The sequence below is a fragment of the Nematostella vectensis genome, chromosome 12 (assembly GCF_932526225.1).
Source record: "Nematostella vectensis chromosome 12, jaNemVect1.1, whole genome shotgun sequence".
Taxonomy (NCBI): Eukaryota; Metazoa; Cnidaria; class Anthozoa; order Actiniaria; family Edwardsiidae; genus Nematostella; species Nematostella vectensis.
In genome coordinates, this window is record NC_064045.1 from 7316602 (window position 1) to 7342209 (window position 25608).

At 35.8% G+C, this 25608-nt stretch overlaps 1 protein-coding gene across 9 annotated transcripts in view; it reads right to left on the minus strand.

Annotated features, from left to right (window-relative positions):
• LOC5503884 (G-protein coupled receptor GRL101) overlaps window positions 1-24941 on the minus strand; it is a 44069-nt gene extending 19128 nt beyond the window's left edge. Inside the window, exons 1-5 of one of the 9 annotated variants that reach the window (XM_048719958.1) lie at window positions 24819-24941; window positions 17471-17513; window positions 5675-5747; window positions 3818-3884; window positions 1387-1475 (exon numbers count right to left, since the gene is read on the minus strand). In XM_048719958.1, the coding sequence (XP_048575915.1) occupies window positions 1387-1453 (67 nt within the window). In that variant the 5' untranslated portion in view covers window positions 1454-1475; window positions 3818-3884; window positions 5675-5747; window positions 17471-17513; window positions 24819-24941. Of the gene's footprint in view, window positions 1-1386; window positions 1476-1567; window positions 2074-3423; window positions 3632-3698; window positions 3786-3817; window positions 3885-4487; window positions 4573-5674; window positions 5748-17470; window positions 17514-18314; window positions 18895-20310; window positions 20744-22550; window positions 22836-24818 lie in introns of those variants that run through there. The other 8 variants (XM_032372106.2, XM_032372109.2, XM_032372108.2 and 5 more) reach the window with 8 other exon arrangements.
• Window positions 24942-25608: the final 667 nt, after the last annotated feature.

Consider the following 25608-nt stretch of genomic DNA (forward strand, 5'->3'; position numbering starts at 1 on the left):
GTGAAAGTCCTGTTAGGTCTTCCATATAAGATGCAAATACAACAGTTTTGTCTTGTTGGCTAAAGCCTGTAAAGCTGGCAGCAAGGAAGACAGAACACCGATTAAGGAGATTAAAATGTAATCGAAAAGCCATATTATAGGTGACAAGTTGTAATCAAATAAACTTTGTTGACAGATAAATTTTGCATTGGCGTCTATAAGACAATCGTAAAACTGTCCCCGACTTTCAAATTAAAAGTTATTGACACAAGCGAACTAAGTGTAATATTCATATATCATGATAAGAAATAAATGAAAAAAAGGAAAAATAAAAGAAGGAAATGAATAAATACGAATACGTTAATTCTAAATTAGAGACTGATTTATCTCAAACCATTAGGTCGCAATATATATATAAAACAACACTGAACTTAATAAAGTGAATTGCGAGGAAGTGAATGGGAATACGAATCTGTTATTTTACTAAAATATCTACGATTACTCACACTTTTTCTTATTTCCTAGACTGACATTAGCGCTCAGACAAAAATCCTTAGTCATTAACACTATTTAGCCAATTGTTTACGCGGAACCATGATAGCATCGTATGCGACTTCCATTTTACAAGCACTTACTTACACTCGGTGCTTTCTACTGGCTCAACCCACGGCGCGCTATCGAGGAAATTACAACAAGAGCACAAACACACTTTGCCCGTGTTCAGCTCGATAACGTGGCTTGAATATATGCATATAGTTCGTGCATTGGCGGTTAAATGTATTTTAGAGCATTTAAGCTATCGAGTTGTTGCTTCGCCGTGGTAGATTTGCGCTATTTATCAAGTACTTTCGAGTGGTGTAATATTTGTTAATTCTCAGAGTGGCAGAAAACGCGGCTCAGGAATAACAATATTGTCGTAAAAAGAATGGCGTTTAAGACACCAAACGCCAAAAAATGCTCGATTCAGCCATTGCGCTTGATAATCAAATAAATTTTATTTTCCAAATTCTTCACATGAAATTATGTTTTTTTTTAAATAAAAAGGGGTCCTGGTGATTTCAGAAGTGCGTCTTTGTTAGCCAAAACAAACGGACACTTCATTTTGCTGATTAATGAAAAATATGGCCTCAGGAAAAAAAACATGATTTATTGGGTTCTAAGATCTTCTGATTCCAATTCTGCGGAATAGAAATTCATTACCCCTTTTTCTTTTCTCGCCCTCTTATGGTCAATCTAATAAAACTAAATAAGTAATAAGTAAACACGCTTACAATTGCACATTTGAAAAGAGTTTGAGGATTTCTACTTATAGGGAGGATAGATATTTTTTCGATGGATGTAGAAGGAAGGGATTTCATGGCTATTTCGTGCTGTGATAGTGTTAGTTTTCCTGAGGTGTTGACATACCAGCATTAACCGAGGAACTCGGTGTGACAACGAGAACAAGAAGCATCACCATTGCTTTTTCCATCATCGAGTGGTGCTGGAATTTCTACCTGTGACGAGAAAACATTAGGGTCAATACAGCCGAAGAATATCAGTAGAATTCTCGTATGAATATTAATGACAAGTCAAAACACATTCTCACTTAGCAATTCCACTTTTTTTTTTCAGAAAATCAGGCACGAAGTGTCAAGAGCTTGAAGGAAGAATCAGAATGGTATTGCTTGGGAATGGTTTATGTAAATTCGTAGCAGGAAATTCCTGAAGAGTCAATCACTAGAGAATTTTCCCTTTTCCATTAAGGCAATAATGTTACACGGCAAAATAAACTCGAACTTATATTATATGTTCCATTTAATCATGGTACCAAAACCTTAGATGAGTTGAGAGGAGGTGATCTTGCAATAAACCTAATAGTTGATAACCAAGAGTGATTTGAAGACATTAAGGCATAGTGTATTTTTTTGGCCTTGGGGAAAAAACTGCAAGAAACACTTTGTAAACTCATTTGATCACCAAATATTTGATGTCGACTTTTCCGTGCGTCTATGTCAATACAACAGACTGAACAAAGTAAAAAAAGTACAAGTTTTCTATGAGAAGGGAACGTCAAAAAAACATCAGCATCGGCCTTTTTGATAAGCAGTACTTAATAAATTACACCCACCAAGTATATCCGTGTACTAACGTGTAGAATAAAAAACGTGGATATTCAGAGCTCTTAGCTAAAGATGCAGCCATTAACGGAGAAGCTTTCCTAACAGAGTTTGTTTTTGTTTCATTTTTTCTAAACACAAAATAATCGTTGATAATACAGTCAGACTAATTCTAATAAGAATCAGCAAGCCGCAATCTAAGAAAGATGTCCACCCCGATAGTGAGAAAACAAATATTCATTACTTTCAGCAAAATTCTATGACGTCACAGTCAGAGATCGCTTCCCTGTTTTCTAGGTTTTTAAAAAGTGTAGTCTCTCTCTTGAAACAATACGCTTTCGATATATTTGTTCCGTCAAAATAACAGCGTTTTTTCTCGCTGGCTTAAAGTGCCCCTGTGTTGGTTCCTTGCCGCTCTGTTTCCGTTCTTTTGTTCCGTTATAATCACTAATAGATTTCCCCCGGGGCCTTCGCGTATTCATTCCCGTGATAATGTAAGTGGTTCATTTTTTAATCGTTTGCAAAAGTCATTAGAAAAAAAACGAGGTCAAAATAAGGGAAGCCATTGCAGATATACTTCTTCCCTTCCCTTCCCCAGAGTGACATAGAGTTATTGTTGCTATTGTTTTGCATTTTGAAAATGCCATTGCAAGCTCATTCTGGACCAACTCTTCTTCGCTGTTGTTGTTGTTTGTTTTTGTTTTGTATTGTTTTTGTTTTTGCTTTTGCTTTTTGCTAAGTTTTTCAACCGTAGTGCTTTAACTTAATAAATTGAGCGATTTGATTGGTTCTCCCGTTCACTGATTTATGCTTCAGATAACACGCCTTTCCACTATTTCAGCGGCATACCTTGAGTAAGTAGCCATTGCCTATTGGTAACAGTGTTCTGCTCGCGCATCGTGTGCGCTTGTAGAAGGATTCTGCCCTGTTCTTGACTATGCGCAATAATGGATTTCATAGTCTAATAAGCGAAAAAGCATAAACCGGGAGCGTCGAAGTTTATAAAGAATATTTTGTGTTGCGCACAACACACTAACATCTGTTAGTGCTCAAAGTTAACTATTAATAACCACGTAGAAAAACAATAATAGTAGGAATCTTTTTTCTATGAAACTGTCATAGAAAACTAACATACATTAGTTTTTTACGCCGTTAGAATGCACAAAAAATCAGAAAAGCATTCCATGTTTGGGTCGCATTTAAAATACCAAATGACGAGCGGAGAAGGCAGGATTAGCAGACAGTAAAGAAATTGTCTTATTTCATCGGGGATGGAAGGTAACACCACTACTTAAAAAAACACAAAGCCATAGTCTAATATAGTATTTGCCAGATTTTGTGATACCTCAAAAGTCGACAAAGATTCTCTCGATTTAAAGCCTTGTTTAGTCTAAGCGTGGGTGTTCTCACCAACAGTGCAAAATAACGTCCGCTAAGAATCCATCTGTTCTTCATCCGATCTTAAATTTCACACAGCATGACAAGTAAGCTTCACGTACATAAACAGCATTCCGGGCAAACGCCATTTGAGTGTGATGTTCAAAACCATTGTCAATGCTATCAGTTATTTTTGTCGTTTGTTGTTAAGTGCAATCGTTACGGCGAAAAATTAGCACTTACTGTGCTTCCTGGCTGACGCTACGCACACATGGCGGTCTGTGAAATGTTAAGCCCTCTCCCCAAATTCAGGCAAAACTTACTGGCTGAATAAAAGTTGAAAATCGAGTGAGACGAAATACCTTTTAAATAAATCAGTGGGTCTACTCTTTTACACCATCCAAAAGGGGACTTCCAAAAACGGGGCTTCTAAAAGTAAAATTTACAAACGTTCATCAATGTCGTAAGCGTGTAGGCAATGTGAAGGGAGAATATGAATTTTAGCCCCCCCCCCCCCCCTCTTTTCCTTCCGTAGTCTCTCCTACCCAGGGTAGTGAATTCGTGTAAGACTTTTCAAGCCCGAAGTGCGTGTTTGTGTGCGTGAAATATTGAATATATGAAAAGTACCCAAGCTAGACAAGCTAGACAGCTTATCGGTCGATCACGCGTTCGTGAATGTCGTAAGAGTAAGGCAATGTGAAGGAAGACTATGAATTTTAGCTGCCCCCCCCCCACACCCTTTTTTCCTCCCGTCGTCTCTCCTACCCAGGGTAGTGAATTCGTGTAAGACTTTTCAAGCCCGAAGTGCGTGTGTGTGTGGGTGAAATATTGAATATATGAAAAGTACCCAAGCTAGACAAGCTAGATAGCCTATCGGTCGATCACGCGACAACATTGGTAGGTATTCATGGGTTGTCAATATTTCCCTGGAAAACAGCTGATGAGTGGAATATAACTTGATGCCTTAAGATTAGACATAAGGACACTTGACACTTGGTTGCAAATGATATCAACCAAGCCATCTTGACTCACCGGTTTGTAAGAAGCTAACGTTGGTGATGTTGTAAAGGCTACGGCGGCGGCTAGCTTGCAATTGCGTTAAGCGCTTTACAGAAAGCAGATCGGATGTTTACGGTAAAGGATGCAAAGATATGATGTGAATTGACAAAACATCAATCAAAAAAATCTTTGTATATATTTTCACGTAACCATTGAAGCTTTGGGGACCGCGATTTAATCATTTCTTTTTATCTTAATGAAGCAAGAATTAATTTGTTAGGGCTCCATGAATGCCGGTCGAACCGTTGTATAGTTCTTTTGGAGAGCAATCAATTTGTTGAAGCGGCCACCTTTACTCAATAAAGCAACATAGTTTATACTTAGTGTTGATATGAAAAGTCTTTAGCAATAAGTGCGCGAGTCATAAACAGAAAGATGGCACGAATTCCATCTCGTAAATACAATCAGTTACAGTGTAATACAATGTACTGTTTTGGAGGTTCCATCTCCCTAGTGTTGCTACAAAACCACATGTAGTCATAGATTGAGGAAAAGTGACACTTTTTAAAAGGACCTTCATCTGCACTAATAATAAACTAATGTAAACTAATGATAAATAAGTAATTTTTTTGTGCTACGACAACAACACGGGCAGCAGGATAGGGGTTTGTCAGTATAAACGCGCCTTGTTCTTGTAGCGGTGGCGCGTCGGCGACCGTTCGTCCTTCATAGAGAAGCCTGACCGGGGTTTCTATGTTGACACAGAAAAATTGCAACAAACACAGGGAGCTTATTTCTACGATTTAAATAAACTTCGGATGGCTTCTCAGGTTTGCGTTACTGTTTATTTAGGTTTTGCCGCTGATATGTATTGTCTGTCCGCTGTTTTACGCCTAACACTGTTCATTGGTTAGCGGTCTAACAGCGGACGGCGGCGGAGAGTCGAGGACGGCGATGCCGCAAGATTTCCGCACGCGCTACTACATTTTTCTTTTAGCGCACGGAGAAATACAACGTGTGCGGCGTCGTCGTCTCGCCGCCGTCGTGAATCTTAAATCCCCTAAAAATCTCCGTGTCACGGCATCGTAGCTTTATTTAAACCATAAAGGCAAGCTGTCTATGGCTGAACAAAGTGAGCGCCCCGGATTCTGGGCTGGATATAATACGATCATCGCCCAAAGCTCTGTGATCGTTGTTTATTTTGCAGACGTATCTCTCACCTGCTGACTCTGTCGATATGATGGGCCTACAGGTCGGGGTAGTATCCAGTCCTTCTTGTCAGCGGTTCAGCTCCTAATGCGCAAAAAGAAAAAGATTGTTGCGATTAAAAGCACGAATACCGTAGAGTTTTATTTTCAATAATAGAATTGACAATGTACGGATTCAAGTAAAGACTTTGATTGGATATCTCTTAAAGTTTGAGGTTTATGGGAAAAATCGTAGCGTATGGATAAAGAATAAAGCAACTATGACATTGATAACGATAACAATAATTTATTTAATGTTGATACACTTTACATACACACTTTACATACACACTTTACATATACACTTTACACATACACTTTTCATATACACTTTACATATACACTTTACATATACACTTTACATATACACTTTACATATACACTTTACATATACACTTTACACATACACTTTACATATACACTTTACATATACACTTTACATATACACTTTACATATACACTTTACACATACACTTTACATATACACTTTACATATACACTTTACATATACACTTTTTACATATACACTTTACATATACACTTTGCATACACATACTGTAGTACCTAGGGTAGAAATTACACGTAGATACTGTATTGAAAGCCTCATGAATAGATTTCCTGGGTCATAGCCAAAGAATTTTATGAGCGTGAGCCACGTAAGCCACGCCCAGGCTTCGCAAATTAAACAGGCAAAAAAAACAAATAAAGATACATTTCAAAATCAAGGCGTAAAAACCGGAAGAATTTCTCGAAAAATACCCATAAATATTGCAAATTTAAGCCCCGTGTAAATAACAAGGACATGACAAAAGAATGTTGTAGAAACTACTTCTCAGGCTCCTCAAGACGGTGTACAAATAGTGCACCACTGCTGGACCGTCATTATGCTGGCTGTTTGAGCCAGCAATACTGGAGCTCTTGCACAGGACAGGAATGGCTGTACCCTTCACGTCCTTTCTACAAAGAAACTTTCTGTTTGATTATTGAGCGCTGAATAAGTTACTTTTCTGAATAAGTTACTTTGTTGTTATTTTGCCGCTAAAAGCTGGAGAGCACGCGTTTAGCACCAAAAAAGTCACGTGATTTCTTAGCCCAAGTCGCCTGTTATGATTGCCATTTTGATTGCACAAATTCGTGGATTGTGTTGAAATATCTTAATACGATATCCTTGCACAAAATATTAGTTTGCAGGCAAACGCACAAAACATGTCACATGTCAATTATAATAAGTAATAATGGAACTTTTTTCCGGCTGCTTGCAGGCTACTAAATAATGGCTAGTAAAAGGCTCACCTATACTACGTATAACTTGAAAGACTAAAGACAAGCTAGTTTACGCCTCTATAAAATAGAGTTTTGATCATTACCCCTTCGGGTTTTGAGATCTTACGCTTATACTCGTAACGCCAAGGGTAACTACTTCAACCTTGCGTTGGCTTATTTCCCAAGGGCAAACGGCGGTTAAATCACTGCGCCAACAGTTGCAAGTGAAGACAGATGAATGCAAGTGAAGGCAGATGAAAGTAGATAATCAGTGGTCCACTAAGTAACAATGACACAAGATTGACTTGTGGATCAGTAAAAAATTGTTGCTTACTTTAAAATCTGGAATTTGTTTTTCAGAGAGTTTGGCGCAAAGTTTATAGAAAAGGGAAGATTTCGCTACAAAACTGTTAGATATTGTATAGGCTGCCTCTGTACCCGTAACAGTAATCCTATGTTGGACATGACCGCGCATTCTATAGAGGATTAGATGGATGGTGCTTAAGTGGTTTTCTTCCTCGTACACAGAGAGGCCTATATGTAAGCCTTTTCAGAGAACTAGCTATTTTCAGGAGATGATGAGCCAAAAAGAGAAGATGATTTCCTTGACAAACGGCAACAAAGTCTTAAGCTCAATGACTGCAACTGCTTTCGTATGATTAGGTAAAGCAGTTCTATAGAAGGGTTTCCAGGAGCGGCAAAAGGCTTGATTTGTGACTACAGCGGCGTAGCCAGGAGTTTTAACAAGAGGGGGCCCAAAAGGCTCTTCCAAGGCCCTGTATTTTAGATAATGTCTCATACATTTACTGTATTTTGGCTGCTAAAGGGGGGGGGGGGCACCCCCTGGCTACGCCCCTGGACTATCTAGCAACCTTTATCTTCTAGAAATTTATAGTTCGCAATTCAAATCAAGAGGCAACGAAGAATCGATTTAAGCTTAAAATAGCAATTTCTGGCGGGATTGAGCTGCAGCAATAGTTTAGCACCTTAGTACACGATCCAACTATTGTTTTAGAAGTCTTTTTGATATTTACGTCAAACTCAGGTTCGCCCAGACAAAATCCCTTATAGATCTTCTACACTCGCCGTGAGCCTGGGCTACCTGTGTTTAAGTCTGAAAATAGCCAGTCTCTGAGAAGGCTCACTCAATGCAATGGTTGTACGCGCCTAAGTTTGAGCTGGTTAAACTTATCTCGCATATGCCCTACTGATATTGTGAGGAATGCTTTATCGCGTCTTTCATCTGTGTTTCAAACGAGAAAACCTCCTCTAAATTCGCCCCTTGAGGGAAAAGAAGCTTATGTTTCACGTGAAAATCCACTCCAGACGCCCTAGTTTTATAATACTTCACTAGTTATTCAATGGTCTACAAATGCAAATGCCTTGTTATAGCATAAAGTATCGCTATGTGCAAGATACCTTAGAGGCCTCGAGCCTTTCGATTCTGTACAATATGCACTTCACCTCAATTTCCAGCTTTTTGTCCAACCAAAAGTTCTTCGATGTAAGGATTCCACCACTTTCGATGCCTCCGTTTGCGAGGCAACCCAATCAAAGTCTAGCGGATTTTATAAAGAACCTTTATCAAATGTCAAATATAAAGCAACTTCGATTGCCATTAAGGCGAGTCCTCTATTGTCTATTACTGTAATAAGAAAATAATGATCTTCGTGAACCCTGATGAAGAGATTGAAGTTGGCCTGTGTAGTAAGAGGAGAAACAGTAGACTTAAGGTTAAATGGAATATCAATGTCAGTGTCCCGTAGATCAAATAGGGTGTGAATCACTTATGGATCAAGTTATTTCATCAGATGTTTAAAAACTACACGTACTCGAGTACCCGCTTATCGGGATGCACACAGAACAATGCTTTTGCTAATGGTCCCACCAAATACAAACGTTGCTTGAATACTTCCTCTTTTTTTTCTTTTTGCGATAATAAGGGAGGAGTCAACAGGGCATGTCCCATTCGCGAAGCTAGGGGTTGCGCAGGCTGTACTCGACATCCCCTCCCCTCTTTCATTTGAAAATAAATCGCCCTCCCTTTAGCTACGCGAATATCAGAATCTCAATAAAAATATACATATATATATATATATGTGCATGCTATTTATTTTTAAAAGAGCAAAATATAAGCACAAATATAAAGATGACTACGGCGGAAGACAATACCTAAATAAATGTCCATACCTAAATACCTAAATAAATGTCCATTTTTTTTCTTTTATTATAAAGGGTTACACTTGAGTTGGAGCCGTGCTCTGTTGTGTCAACTTTACCGCTATTTCAATATGTGATGTAGTGGTAGAAGCCTTATAAATAGATAAATAAATAAATAAATAAATAAATAAATAAATAAATAAATAAATAAATAAATAAATAAATAAATAAATAAATAAATAAATAAATAAATAAATAAATAAATAAATAAATAAATAAATAAATAAATAAATAAATAAATAAATAAATAAATAAATAAATAAATAAATAAATAAATAAATAAATAAATAAATAAATAAATAAATAAATAAATAAATAAATAAATAAATAAATAAATAAGGTCGCACAAAACACGAAATTTTAGTATGAATAATATCACGTAATTTGGGAGCATTTGATACGTTTTGACCCGATTTTCCAATATGCCTCGAGGCGGACACATTGTTCGCTTGGCGGTTTCGTTAGACTAATGTAATTTTCATAATTTATTTTCTGGACATTTCTTTGCCGGGAGAACGAGCAAATGATGACAAACTGCGGCCGATGGCTTTTATATTGCTGTTTTTCAATGTCACACTTACGGCAAAATTTAAGCAATTTCACGTGAGATTGATAAAGAAGAGATAAAATGTCCCAATTTCCGAATCATTTTGATATAAAGACCCGGCGTATTTAGGAAGAACGTTACAGCATTGTTTGTGTCACATATGGTATTAGCGGTGGGTTAAGTATTATAAGTAACCTAAGCGGTTTTTAATATGCGGCAAAGCAGTACGAACCTTAGTCCTGTGTCCTATACTTATCTTTTTTTTTTTCTATATTTTCTTCTGATATATTTTCTTTTGTGTCCAATACACCCCTGAATAGCTTAAAAAACGAGCATAATTATGCTCTCTTCAAAAAATTATTTGAATATCTCTAGTCTTATTAAATTGTCTAAATATGGCGGATTGTCGACAATCTTTCTAACCAAGTGGGTACCCAGAAATTGTTGAGGGTGGGGAGGGGGGGGGGGAGAACAGTCATAGGTATCATATGGAAGAAGGGTAGTATTTCACAGGAATTCGTGAGCGCGCGCGCCGTTTTTGATGCCGTTCGTGTTGACTTGCTTAAGGGTGTACTGACATCTGTTGCTAAGAAAAATTGAATATAGCATAAAAGCTTTGTGGAAAGTCATAAGGGTCTGATATTTGCCAAGTTGACCACCACAAGTGTGCTGACTATTATGATAACGTTACCCAGTGACATCATAATGTGACGTCATAGATACAGATAAAAGCAAATATTTCAAATAAAATTGCTCGAAAACAAATATTAAATTGGTTTTATGAATCTTGAGGGATGGGCGCATTAAGCCAAGCATGCGTTTTAGAAATGATTGAGTAATTGTTTTTTATGATTTTTTAAAGGTCCTGAAATCCAGATTATTTGATATAATTTTGGTTTCTGTTAGATTAACACTAAATCCATGCTTGGCTATATGAAGGAGAATTTTATAAAAAGGAATACAAAAAAATATTGCGTTTTGAAATAACTTGGCGACAAAAAAAGCTTTTTTTTTAGAAAACGCAGAACCGGAAGTGAAACAAAGCCTGCGCGTGTTCATTCGGCCTGCTCAGACACACTGATATCTCACATGATGAAATTTAAATGAAGTTTAAAAACAAAATCCAATAGTGTTTCATGGTACATATACTTTAAAGGAACGACATCCGTCATATCATGATTAAAATTGAAAAAGTATTTTAAAATTCTGACATAGCGCGCGCTACTTTGCAATAAAATTTTCAGTGCGTGCGCGAGCTTTCGGTGTTTGCAGCGCGCGCAGGTAGTGAAAATTGAAAACTTTGGCTTAAAAAAGGTTGGCTTGACTAAATCTTGGCTGAATCTTCGTTTTTACAAAACATTGGAAATATCATCACCCGAAAAGGCTGAGATCAACTTGAAGTCAATTTTTGGGAACTTGAAACGCATATTTTTATTTCTTTTACTTCAGGAAAGCTTGGAATGACGAATTCCGTGTTATGTATATGCGCGCTCTCAACGCCACCAGCGTAGCAACGTCGTTACTGAGCAACACTAATGTCAGTACACCCTTAAGCTCTCTAATGACCCACAATGGCCAACGGGATGCGCGCGCATCATACACCCGCGAAAGCGCCAGGAGCCTAGACAAAGGGCAACATTGAATTATTCACAAGTGCGTCAGCGTCAGAGCACGGTACCGCAGTCAATCTCAGAATTTGGGTGTAAATTTTGATTTCTTCAGCACGAACAAAACCTTTGAGAGCACAATGTACAACTTTACCTCGACATTTCCTCAAAGGCCAGGAATTTTGACCCCTAGAAGCGGCCATAACACAGTTTCTTGAAATCACCACCCACCCACACATGAATTTACAATTTCATTGGGGGAGGGGAGGTACGGATCTTTTCTGGAGCACAATTGGAATTTAGATACGCGTGAGAGTGTTATCTGTTGTAGGGTAACTGTAACTATTTATATTCATCATTAGTTTATACAAGTGTGAGCTTAAAAATGTGATTGTTGCTTATTTGAACCGAAACATTTCACAATATTCTCAGTGCCTAATTCTTTGTTGATTTCTGTTTTTAGTGAAAACAACAGTTGATAGAATTTCATTTCTTATCACGATTATCTATCAAACCCTTTTTCTCTTCGTCTATAAATAAACTAAAACGATTTCTCAGCATCATTTTGGATATTTGTTTATGAAAATATAAGAAAAAATGTTTAAAAACAAAAATATATTTTATGATTGCAAGTTAACATCATTTCGAAAAGGCAAAGCTGAAAGAATGGTACCGTATGTTCTCTACCGGTCGTACCTGTACAAACGCACCTTTTTTCTTGGAGTTAAAGGGCTTGAATAAGTTCCCCTCGAGATATTTCTAAACATTGGGGTTAAGGAAATAAAGAGATCCATTTGCTATGCACGCAAGTTTTTGAGTGACTTGATATCAGAGCAGACTTTTATTGTATTGGCACAATAGCGATAGTGATCTGACGACGGAGAGGAAAGCTTTGAAGATATGATAATCTATTTTGCGAAACCGCGTTCGTGAATGTATGAATGAATGACTCCTATAGAGTCAAGATCAATTTGAGAATTTATCCCATTTCTTTATCATTATCATCATCATCGCCGTCTTCTTTGTAATTAAGAACCTTAAGCAACGACAAAGATAAAGGGAATACGACGCGGAAATCGATAGTAATGGACTGAGAATCCTATAGTTGATTTCTTTCATGAGCGCTTATTGGCTGAAACAGAAAAAAGGCGCTATTTTAAAAATCCCTACCATCATCATCATCATCATTATTTTAGTAGTAGTAGTAGTAGTAGTAGTAGTAGTAGTAGTAGTAGTAGTAGTAGTAGTAGTAGTAGTAGTAGTAGTAGTAGTAGTAGTAGTAGTAGTAGTAGTAGTTGCTGTTGCTGTTGTTATTGTTGCTGTTGTTGCTGCTGTTGTTGTTGTTGTTGTTGTTGTTGTTGTTGTTGTTGTTGTTGTTGTTGTTACTATTATCATTATAGAGTGGTTTTCAAAATCCTGTGAAATACTTTTTAGTTTATTTAGAATGAATACACTGTAATCTTTTTGTTCTCTTTTGTTCTGGCTTGACTATAACACTTTAACAATTACATTTTGTTTCACGGGATTTCAGAAACCACTCTAATAAGTATGAGTATTTTGGGGTAGAATTATAGCTTCGTCAATGAAAACACAGGTACTTGACCTCTTGCAGCATAAACTCAAACTCAATAGGATTCAAGATATAGCGCTCATCGATGGTATATAGAGATAATAGCAGTACGTAAAAAATCTCCTCTCCCTGATGCAGTCCAACCATACCATGACGTGAAAATGTAAACTTGTTTAATCGCGTTCGCTTTTATAGAAAAAAAGTTAGTCTTGTTTCCATCTTTTACTATGTTGCGGATGTTTCATTCTTATTAGTTTGGAGTAGAGTACAAAGCGAGAAGGCATTTTCGTCCTAGCCGTCGTCGTCCTTGCTTAGCTCCCGACCCTATCATCCTAATAACCACCATCAACATCACAATCATTCAAAAGAATTCTTTTTCTATTTAATTTTTTATATAACCACAGAAGCTAGTAGTACTCTCAGTTTCTTATGCGGTTGTGAGAACTGGAAAATAAATAACAGAGCTGATAAGATACTGGGCGTTTTCCAACATTTAGAAGTGCTCGAGGAGAATACTGAACATTTGTTGGCAAGATCACATTAACAACGAGGAAGTTGTGAAGAGAGCTAATATGGGGCCGCTGAGTAGGGAAGTTAAAGGAGAAGATGGAATATTATAGGCCATGTGCTTACACAAGATCTAGAATGTCTTTGTAATGTAGCCATGACATGGGCACCCAAGGAAAGAAGGAAGCGGGAAAGCAACTACAACAACTTTGAGAAGGACCGTGTAGAAGGAGGCCTGGAGATGGGCGGGGGAGGGTGGAGGATATGCGGGAAGGAGCGGGTAAAAACGGCCGGTCGAGAGAGGGCAGGTAATAGGTACTATAACTACAGAAGCATTCACTCTCCTTTGTCATTTCTTCCTTCTCTTCATCGTCTTTGCTAGTTGCGCTTTCAAAAAGCTTGTTGACGGATATTTTTTCTTATTACAACAATGATTTTCTCACAAGGCAACAAGCACATTTAGAACAGGCCTGTGTAATTTACTTTAAAGCTAATTAAATGTAAATGAAAAATTCATATTTTATTAGTTGTGAAAAAAATGTGCCTGAAAAGAATTTAGATACACAAATACCAAATTAGGATTAATGCTATAGTTTACGAAACCTAGATTTGTTATCGACTTATAATTTTCACAATAAAACCTTAACGGCGCGACATTTTGATCTGTTGCTATAAGGGCTAGGACTACGTTTTGTTGATGAGATAGATAGTGTCACAAAATTATAACCGGCTGTTTGGGTACCCTGTGCTTATTCCGCGTCGCCATCTTCATTAGAGATTCACAAGCCAGATATTTCACCGAATTTTAAGAACATGATAAGAACATGCCGTGGCTAAGATAGCAGAAAAATCGTTAAGAACATTTTCAGCCTTAAAATGCTCCAAAAGTTAGAGATCCAGCCTCAACTGATAATTAAAGGTTTTTATATTCACTCGTTTTTTATAAGAACCTTTTTATAAGAATGTCCAGCCTGACAGTTCAACACATTTTAAGAAAGTACTAAGAATATGCCGAGGCGCCGATAGCAGAATTGTTTTTCCTTTTTCAGTCCTGCTGCGTTCTAAAATGCAGAATCAAATAGTGCTCATAGTAACAACCTTATTATTGCTATCGATCATTAGTTAAACCCATTGACTCCTGGCTATTTTTGAGCTGAATTTACAAAAAAAAAAAAAGAAAAGAAAACAGATACTTCCCCCCTATTTTGAGTTTTATACAGCCCGTCAAATTCAAACATTTAGCCAGCGGTATCCTAGCTTTCCAACAATGCTTTGCGGCCCCCACTTTAAATCCCTTGTCGCTGTGCTGATGCGAGCACAAGTTGATGGTTGCTTTTTTTTCATAAAAAATACAGCTATAAGCGTATTCGGAGAGTGTCCTAGGATAGCATGAAGTCTATTGGGGCACAATTGAGTGCTGCTGTGCTTATGGATATTTGCAAGCAAAGGTGGATTCATGGTGTTTTTTTCTTGTTTGGCTTTGCCTGGATGAGAAAATAATTTTCTAATGAATCACCACAGCTCTCCTAAATGCTGTCTTTTCTGAAACCAAATTGATTCCAAAATTGTTTACACTGCTATTCTGGGTCTGTTTGACCTGGAATTGATTTGTTTGGCTTTGGGGTGAAAAGACTTATAAAAAACCATCTGACTTTGGGGAGAGGAGTGTTGACTGCTTTGCAATCCGTTATGGCATCCAAGTGGTTTCACAAGTTTTCAAGGAGTGTACATGTCTCATGTATTTTGAGGCCAAGGAAATCGACCTGGAGGATCAGAATAAAAGTATCTATTGGTGTCTTGAGCTGTGTTTGCTGATATTTCTCCCTTGTTTGGTATTTTGAGCGTTTTGTTGAGAGGGGTGATTCTTCCCTTGTTCGATTTGAAATTTGTCAATGAGCTATAATTTGGCTAAAGAGTAGTTGCTATCACCTTGGAAGTAAGCATATCTTCAAGACCATTTATCCCTTAGACTGATGCCTGAGTATCTTCATCTTGTTGTGCTTATTTTACATTTATGAATTTTTTGGGTTGTGGGTACTTCTCAAGGCCGGTACAGGCCGGTTGAGGGGTAAATGTGTTAATTCTCTTTCTAATAATTCTTTGGGTATTATATTTTTATATACACTAAAATTTAAGAACATCGTTAAAAACATATCATGCTTTAAAATGTCCCAAAAATATTAAGCTTCAACTGAAAATTAGACGATCTTATAAAAAAGAGTGTATAAAATCAATCAGACCATTTCGTATTTAGCACATTGCAAGCCTTATTTTTTCAAGGGCACCACGGGAAATATTTCAAACTAATTTTCTCACATATCAAATACGAAGAAAAATTCCTTTTGGTAAGGAGCAAATTCTCGATGCGCCTTTTTCTAAATATGATGTGAATGCATGTGTCATTGAAGTACGCTCGTCCCAGCTTTAGAGACCTCGAGATCGAGGTTTAATCAGTTTACTGCGAATCGCGAAAAACCTGGATCTTAAGGTCTCTTACGGAAGGCCGACGGAAATCTCAACCGACAAGAGACAAAATATTCTACTAGAACCCACGCTATTTATCAGTCACATACTCAAAGAAACTTCAAATAGACACACTGCTTTTACAATTTCGAAATATTTTTCTCATTTTCCGTTAAACATTATCGGAGATTGCTGGGTCAACAAATAGCGCAAAAAATTAAGTTACAAATGCGATAAACTCCAGCATTACACACATTTCTGAATCGTAATTTTTTTCCTGGGCAGGTGTTAAATTTGGGTACGATGCTCAAGATTTTTCCGTGTCAACCGCAAGCATTGTATGCGGGCCGCTAAAACAAGTTTTGCGGGTATATGTGCAAACTGTGCGTAAAAATGCAAGCACCTGGACACATTTATTATTTGACATGATTGCATAATAAGAATGTCTGCTTAACGGTCAGTTAAAAAGCGCACGTACGAATATGCCCTTATTCTTTTTCCTCCTACAAACTTATTTAGTCGACTCTCAATTATTTCTGAAAGAAATGGCTCGAGATAAACTTAAGGGTTTAAATAGAATAGTAGTTGATGAGTAATCAGAAATATTACTTTTTGTTAGCGAATAGTTCGAGTTACCGAGGGTGGGAGGGTGTAATATACAATATAAAATGACTTGATGTGGTTAACATATTACATTGAATTAGCAAAAAGGTTCCAGATACCGAGGGTTTGAGTTGTGTTGAGTAAACTATTTGTTATCCATTTGATACGACCATTTTATATGATGGCTATGTATTTTTTTTTTCATGAGCAGTTGTCTAGCTTTTTGTTTGTTTATTTTTTCTCTGCTTTGCCTTTAAGCCAAGTAGTTTTCGTTTAATAGAAAATGTTGTCTGTTGGTACAGAAAGGGATACTGTTGCTTTGAAAAGCTTCTAAACGCCAGTTTGCATATGTGCCTTTTAAGTGCCATTATCAGGCACACCTTTGTTATTGGTCTGGTTTGATATCAGAAAAATCTTTTTGGAAATCAAGAAAAGCATGATTTAGTTGTATATGTTATAAAATGCAATCGAAAATATCGCAAAGTCTTCCCTTAATCAGCCGATGAAAGTTTTTTTTTCACACAGAGGCGCCTGTCTTTACTTGTATTAGTATATGACAATTTTTTTCGGTGGTACAGTCAAACCGGGTAGTCGAGCATTGTCTTTTGTTAATCTTATTATTAAAAACATTAGGGTTTCCCGCAATAAATAATTAAATTTTGTACACATAACAGTTTGTATCAATGCAAGTAGTAATAAAAGATACGACAAAAAGCAACATCTTTGTTTATGTTGACGTATACATGCTGAGTGTGTCTTATTGCATTTTTATGAATTTCGTAAGAAAAATGTATAATAAACTTTAAAAAGAGACATTTCTACACTTTTTTTCACATTAAATTATGCAAATATCTTTTATCGGTTTTAATTCATATCTAAAAGATACAGGTTGCCCAAGCTGACTAAATAGTGTCTCTAGAAGTTTTAATAACTGCTCTTTGAAAATCGCAACAGCTTTGCACTTACAGATATAAATATGTTTTCCTTACCTTTCAACCCGTAGAGCCTTGTTTTCAGATTAACTCGGCCAACCTGTGGGATATTAAATTTAAAATTAACGTCGAAAATGAAAGTGATGGATGGTGCTATATCATTCAGAGAGCGAAAATGATATTCTCCTGCCGATCGCAGACTGCACAATCATTTTTCTTTTTCTCTATTACCATAAAGCGGAAAAAAGTCAAGCAGTGAGTTTTGTCTATTCTACTATTGAAACTTTGTGTAACTCCGTTTATTATTGGAAAATAACATAGGTAATTTGATTTGAATTCAAAACGATGCTCATTTTTCAAGGGTTTGAATTTGTAAATTAAACCTGAATTAGAAATTAGCAGTAGTGAAAAAATAGAGAATTGAATAAAACTCGACTGCTTCGTGATAGATAAAAGCTATAAATGTTCGGCATAGAAGATAGATTAAGTAAAGGTAATTGGGATGTCCTATACTTTCATTTTGCTGTAGCACTTAACAATTCTAATCGAATCAGCTTATGGGACTTTTCGATAAATAACTTTTATGGTTGAAACGATTTTAAGTTATTGTGTATTTTATTTTTTTTCTTCGCCCGTGTGTTTTTAAAAGAAGCCTCGTACAATTCACTGTACTATGTTGTTCTATGTACTAGCTGCTTCATCATTGACTGCTACAGGTCGACTTGAAAATTATTTGAATGGTTAAACATTTTTGAATGGTTAAGCCTGCACTACACGTCAACGTCCTACATGATTCTCTGACACTTCATTGAAAACAACACAACACTTTTCTTAATATTTTGTCAATATTCCAGTACATCTCTAAAGCTTTTTAACACAAAAGCCATAACAGAATACTCACCTAATTATCGAAGCATACCTATTTTTACCATTTTTTTTCTTTCAAGTATTTCTTCAAGGCTTGTCCGTGTTTCCAATTTTCAATAACAGTTCCACATTTCAAGTGTCGATAACACAGGACTGTTGTATGCGTTTAGTTGTGTCCAATAGGAATCAAGCTGTTATGAGAATGTGCACCCTCTTTAACAAGTCTGTCAAAAAGCTGTCATCAGTGAGCTTGCTTATCAATTGTGGCAGAAGCTATCAGCTTGAATTGAAAATGTCCTGTTTCGAAATTTCAACCTGCCCGAGATTAAAATCACCTGTCGTGTGTTCAACTTCAAGTCTGAAAGATCGAAAGCGCCTAGAATCGCCACAAGGCCACTAAACGGCGTCAAAATAACATCTAAATTGCAATAAAAAGTTAGAAAATTTCAATTAAAAACAGCGAGAAATTCTGCAATGTTGTTTCTATCTTTGAAGTCATCAAAGGCGCCGAATCGTTGGCAAAGTAAAGTTTTCCTAGTCTGGTCAAAGCTAATATTTGATTCTTCAAAGATTTGCAACTTTTATTACGGCCTCAAACTGTTTTGGCTTACAAATTTTAATTTCTACCGAATTCTTGTTTACTATGGAATTTACCCCAATTTAAAAGTCGAATCATCAAAAAGGAACTTCAAACCAATAAATTCAGTAAAAAGATGATAATTTTATTTTTGGTAAACATAATTTGGGTAGTAAAAGTGTGGTGCAAGAGGATTTATTAAAAGAAGATTTTCGGTAAACCGTCATGCAAAAGTTTTGAGTTTGTGTAAACAAATTACAAAAATCATCATTTACCGCAAGTTTCCATGGTGAGCAATTGCTATTTTGTTTACCTTTATTTATTTACCTTTTATTTTTCGTGTTCATTGGATAAATGTATTGTTTCATTTTACCCAAAATGGTATGACGCTAAGTAATGTGAGATGTACACTGATGCGTCATCCAGCGGAAGGGGATCCCAATGCTATTAGTTTGAATTTTTTCTATTTTTCCACCTTCTCTAAGGCCATAATAAAAAATGTTATTGAAGTTTATTTTAAAACTGTATATATTCATTTAATATTATTTGTTCATTCGATTCGATTTTTATCTTAAAAAAATCTTTTGACCCAAACAAGAAAGCATTTTCCCCAGTGTTTCTTTTTCTTTTTTTTTTTGCGAAATCGGAACACATAATTAAAGGTAGAAGTTAAGGATAGAAAAATAAAACAATACTATAATCTAGATTTTTATCTAAACGATCTCGAAGCTAAAACTACATGTAGTAAAAGTACAATTACAAATAAAATTACAATGTACAATTACATGCAGGTATTGGATAAAAAATATTTTTATTAACTGTCTTGAATAATGGTAACACAAATAAAAAACACTCTTCGGAAGCGAATCATGTCGGTTCAATTAATTTTATTGCAGTCGAAATAGACTGGTCTTCAAAACGTTAAAACTTGCCCAATCATCGGAACAAAAACAACAAAAATTTTCAATGAAAGTTCAACATCAAAATCGTACCACCGGGTATCAGAAATCGACTCCCGATGCAAAGACATGCATCTTTAACTGACACTTTTACTACTACGTGTGAAAGAAAATGATTGAAAAGTTACGAACGAGAGGATGTCAAATTCAACGCAATATCTTTTGATGTCGTTCAAAATCCCCAGTATCTATGCTATTTTCCATTGTTTCACTTTTCCGTTAATCAAGACTTCTGACTGCAAATTTCAACCTACATCTCAACAAAAAGCAAATATTTTACCGAAACATGAAAACAATGAAATTTGTGCTAATGCCTAATCGTCAATATTTAATAGAGAATATGAAAAGATAGACAAATTGCAGAGAAGAAAAAAAAATCGTAGGATAGGCAAATCCAAGTTAAGTAATAAAAATGGTTTATATTCCAAAAATACATCTTTTCTTAACTACAAATCCAAATTTATTATGTATTAATTTTCACGTCTTATATTTACCTCAATTGAATCTTTTTATATCTCTGCTGAATTAGTGGTATGATGCTTTGCTCTGCTCGACTATTTTTCATCGTTAAACCCTTGTTCCGGATCTTCTTTTCTTGGGAAATTACTCGCATAACCTCTTCAGAACCGATTATGTTTATAATAAGCACTTTCGCTCACCCATATTAACAGCGTGGGACTTTAAAGTTTGGTAATTGACAATAATGAGTCCCATGTTCATAATTCTGTATTGATAATTATTTCTAGGTTTGTTTATCAGCTTGTAGTTAAGAGCACGAAACCAAAAAACGGCATAAAAAGTCTTAATATAATTAGTCTTATTAAGACCCATTGTTATGTTGTTTCGCTTCATCTCGTTCGAAAATGCTTGGTATAAAACATCGTTTGAAGCATAGAATGTGTCCTGTGCAAGAACCGACTTTTTCCTAAGAATAGGGGTCCTTAATGCTATGACGAAGCGGGGGTGATTGAATGGGCCTCTTGTCATTCAATGACCATCTTAACATTACAATTTTTGCCATTTGAAAAAATCGAACTTTGTTAAGTGGTTTTATTTCTCTAAATAATCATAAAGACAAGTTAATCAAACAGCGAGTGAACTGGCACAAACGACGTGAGGATCACGTTTATATATAATAAACGTATATATATAAATATATATTTTGTTAGATATGAAAATGACTGTCTTAGGGAATAAAAAGCGTTCCCGCCTTGGTTATCATTTATTCGTTTGAAGGAAATTGTGTGAGAAACAGACGTGCTGTTTCAAGTGGCAAAATAATAGATGAAGCTCTTTGCATTTTTCATGACAAAAGCTTAATTATCAAACAACATCAAACAAACTTGCCTTGATAGAAAACTGTCAACCCTCTTAATATTAAAACTCTTGACTTTTTCTGCCTTGGGAAATAATAATATGCTTTCTTGAGTTTGAAGTGAAAGCGGATATGAGAAAAATTTTCGAATTGACATTCCTAAAAATTTTTTAAAACCTTTAAAAACGAAACGTTCTTGGCGTGCTCCAGTTGATGAGCTCCGCTTTGATTAAAAGAAATACCAGTTTTTAGCATTTTCGTGCAAAGGTCATTTTACAAGTACATTTTGTTTTTCAAAACAACCAAACCACTATTTAGGGACAGACCATTGGAAAAGTGAAGAGGGGGGGGGGATAAGGATTAATAAACACGATGAAAAGCCTGAAAAAAAGCATGCAGCCCGAACCAGACAGGAAATAGAAATGCATACTAAACTTTTATAAAGATCATGCACGTCTTGAAGCCAAGAAACTAAAAAACATGCACGACTTGTCTAATAGTCCGTCTCTTAGGAACATGCAAGGCGATGAAACTAGTGCCTAAACTGGTTGCATCCGATAATCCATGTCTCGTAACCCGCAGTGGCTCATGGGTAGCATATAAATGGCCGAATCTTGGTCTCTGAAAGCCGTGTGTACGTTTAGTGGTACAAACAAGAATGCTAAAGCTTTCTAAACTTCTAAGTTTATTTGATACTCATGAAGCACTAAGGGTTACTTCGTATGGATTCCCCGGGTGCAACCATATTTGAAATAGATAAATGTGAAATAGGTGTAAATAAAAGATTGCATTTTTTAAAGCGATCACATTTGCTTTGTTTATGTTTATACCCACATCCAATAAAAATATCAGCGCAGAAAAGAGGGCTTCACGCTATTTATCGCTGAGCTGACCCAGTAATTGTATTCAATATTCATGCAAGCAGTGTGCATTTGTAGTCATATTTGTTTTTATTTTATATACATTATGATAATTGAGCTACCACTTATATTATTTGGTTGGTCTTGAGGGGAAATTTCGTAGCGCTTCGAAGCTTTTAAATTTCGTAGCGCTTTGGGATATCATCCAATAACGCACCATTCAGGAAATTAAACATTACTTTCAGCTATCATTACACCTAAAAGGGAATATGAGACCGTGAGAGGCGGAGCTTTAAATTCTTACTCAATTTACAGATCCACCATCAAAATTTAATAACAATTTGATGATTAAGCTGCAAAATATTGTAATTTTTAAGGCAGTGCAACACTTTAAATATCCAAACCTATCACTTAGAATTTACAGAGCCAGACGCTGAAGAATTTTAATAATTTGTCAACATAAATCATCAATGGACTTGTCATAATATCTTGAATAAAAAGTTAATTCTAAGGCATATGCATGCATGTATTATATGAACTTTGTTCAAAGATTACTTACCTTGTATGCGAGTGTTTCATAGAGTAACAAGATGAATATTCCCGTCACGGAAATTACTGATATCGATACGGGGTTATGGATTCTCAGTGCCGTAGCATAGTATTTAATATTGGAGGGGAACACTATTGTCTATAATAGCAATTCAATAGGCCATTCCAGCTATACGTTTGCGCGCGCATAACCATAGAAACCTACCTCAACTACCAGAATCCAGCGCGCACTTTTTTAAGCTTACATCAAACGAAGCGCGCGCTGCATGCCGGTAGTTGAGGTAGGTTCCTAGGTTCCCATGGTGAGTGCGCGCGCAAGCTTATAGCTAGAATGGCCTATTCATAGAATGGCGCCCCAGTGCCCCACCTCCTGCTACAGCGATACCGAAGCGCAAAACAAAAGTCAAAATCATAGCTAAGCGTATGGAAGCCACATTAATTTTAGACAACGCATAAAAAAGTATGATGATGATGCTGATGATGATGCTGATGCTGATGCTGATGCTGATGGCTATTTTGATGGTGATGGTGATGGTGATGGTGATGGTGATGGTGATGGTGAAGGTGATGGTGATGGTGATGGTGATGGTGATGGTGATGGTTAAAACTATTATGATCATAATAATTCCGATAATGATGATAATGATAATTATATAATTAATATTATATTATATTATATTATATTATATTATATTATATTATATTATATTATATTATATTATATTATATTATATTATATTATATTATATTATATTATATTATATTATATTATATTATATTATATTATATTATATTATATTATATTATATTATATTATATTATATTATATTATATTATATTATATTATATTATATTATATTATATTATATTATATTATATCATCATCATCATATTTTGAAATCATCATCATAATAATTATTACTATTTTCCATGAGCCATTCAATGCAATTGAATAATAATGTAAATGAAAGATTGTTCCCTCTTTGTTTTCAAGTATTTAAATGAAATACAGCTGATGGAAAGTATGCTATACTTTACTGAAGATCATTATTGATTAAATCCTCATTATCGATAAACATAAGAAGAATTATGATGTTCTTTATTCAAAGTCGATTATCGGAGCCCAGTTTAAGTGACCGTAGCGCAAAGCACCAATTGAAGACCTTTACAGTGTATTTATATCATGCAACGGAACATTATTATCCATCAAGGAAAACAAAGAAACAGTTAACCCACTTCTTTCCTTAGTGGGAGTGACAGAGGGAATTCTAAATCTCACCGAACAGCGCCATATGAAGAAAACGCTGTCGTTTTGGGGGTCTGGTACCGAGAAATCTTAGATTCTTTTCCAAAACTTTCTCCATCGACCAAAGATGGTCACAGTAACTCTTTTTCTCTTCTGATTACAAGTCATAAAGTTTACAAAGCACCTGCGGTACGGTAACCTTAAAAATGACAAAAATCATCAGGTTTTTCCAAATGAGGAATATATTAGTTTCCTTTTATGGAAGTGGCAAAAATGACAATTTTTGGCTAAATTTTTTTGATATGTAAAGCGGCCCCAAATGCGCTCTAAATCGCTTAAACGTGGAAATAATAGACAATTACAAGTACTACATCACGTTGGATTGAATTTATTACATTTATATGGAAGAATACTTGCATAAAGTAACAACTTCAATCAGCCGGTCGGTTCAAATTACTCATTGACAGAGCCTGGGCTACCTGTGGTTAACCTACAAGGGAGTTCCAGTTATCCGAGTAGATATGACTTAAAATTAGTCTCCAGGGAACTCGAAGTCAGTTCGTATTAGTGGGAAGATCGAGTTATCGAACCCTCGGAGTAGAAATGACTAAAAATCATTCTCCTAATTGAAGCCTAATTCAGATCATTTTCCAAAATTCGGGAATCGGTGGAAACCTTTTGGGATCCGCTTAATGAATGTTTTTATTTAATATATTTTGAACTATTAAACTATCTGGGAAAGAACACAGAATAAATAAGATATTTTTTCTCAAATATGGCATAAAACTTCCCCGACAATTCATTGTATTCTAGAATTCATTCGCCACAGGATGTAGATTTAATATTAAGATTTTATATTAAATACATATGTCTTAAACTGTCATTTGAAATGTGCAGTACAAGCGTTTTGAATTTGATACTCATTTATAGCAAAAACTTCCCTTTTCAGGAATGTGAAGGGAAGAACAGAAAACACAACTAAAGGATCCTTTTGTTAAAAATGAAAAGCATTTCAAAGTAAAAGTGCTTTACCTTTCGGTTTGTGCCAATGTCCTGGGGTTTTCAGACGACTTAACATCAATTTGCAGTTAGTGCTGCAGCTTTCACTATTCGCACAACTCTGGAAGATGTATGAATAGGAGTATCGAACTAATATGTGTCATTGTCCGATAATGTTATTAATTACAATTTCCCACCCCATTCACGCCATAACATTTACCGATATAGCCATGCTAATTTATTATTTAAAAAATGACTTTAAAATTACCAATCATAACATACAATCGAATTAGTTATTAGAATAAGAATTATAATTTTTCATTTTTAAAAATGTTGCTCGGATACTTAGATACTTTAATTCAAATACCGCGAAACAAGGTCAAAATACTGTGGCTATTTTTATTATCTTGACAGCGTAAGGAAAACAACATGATTAACATTCCCTAGGCAGGAAATAATTAGTTCTTTATAATATCACGCCGCTGCCAGAAAAATATGATCGTTTCAGAGAAATTGCTGTAGTTTATCAGGCATACTAGACGGTTTGGTGTTGATCACGGAAGCGCTAAAGACTTTCGGCGAGGCACTATACACATTTCACAATGAAAATAAAGGGACAATAATCTACTGTTTTAAAAAAGAAAGCTTCTATTTTGAGCAATAAAAGGAATATTACCGGTCGCTTTTCACGCGAATCTTTGCGCTTTCAATTTTACGACTTTCGCTGGGTCGAATCAGAACTTCCTTTAGATCTTTCTACACATCGCGGGGAAATCCCTAAGAGAATTAAAAATAGACATGTCGGATTTTTTAGGCTTTTCCC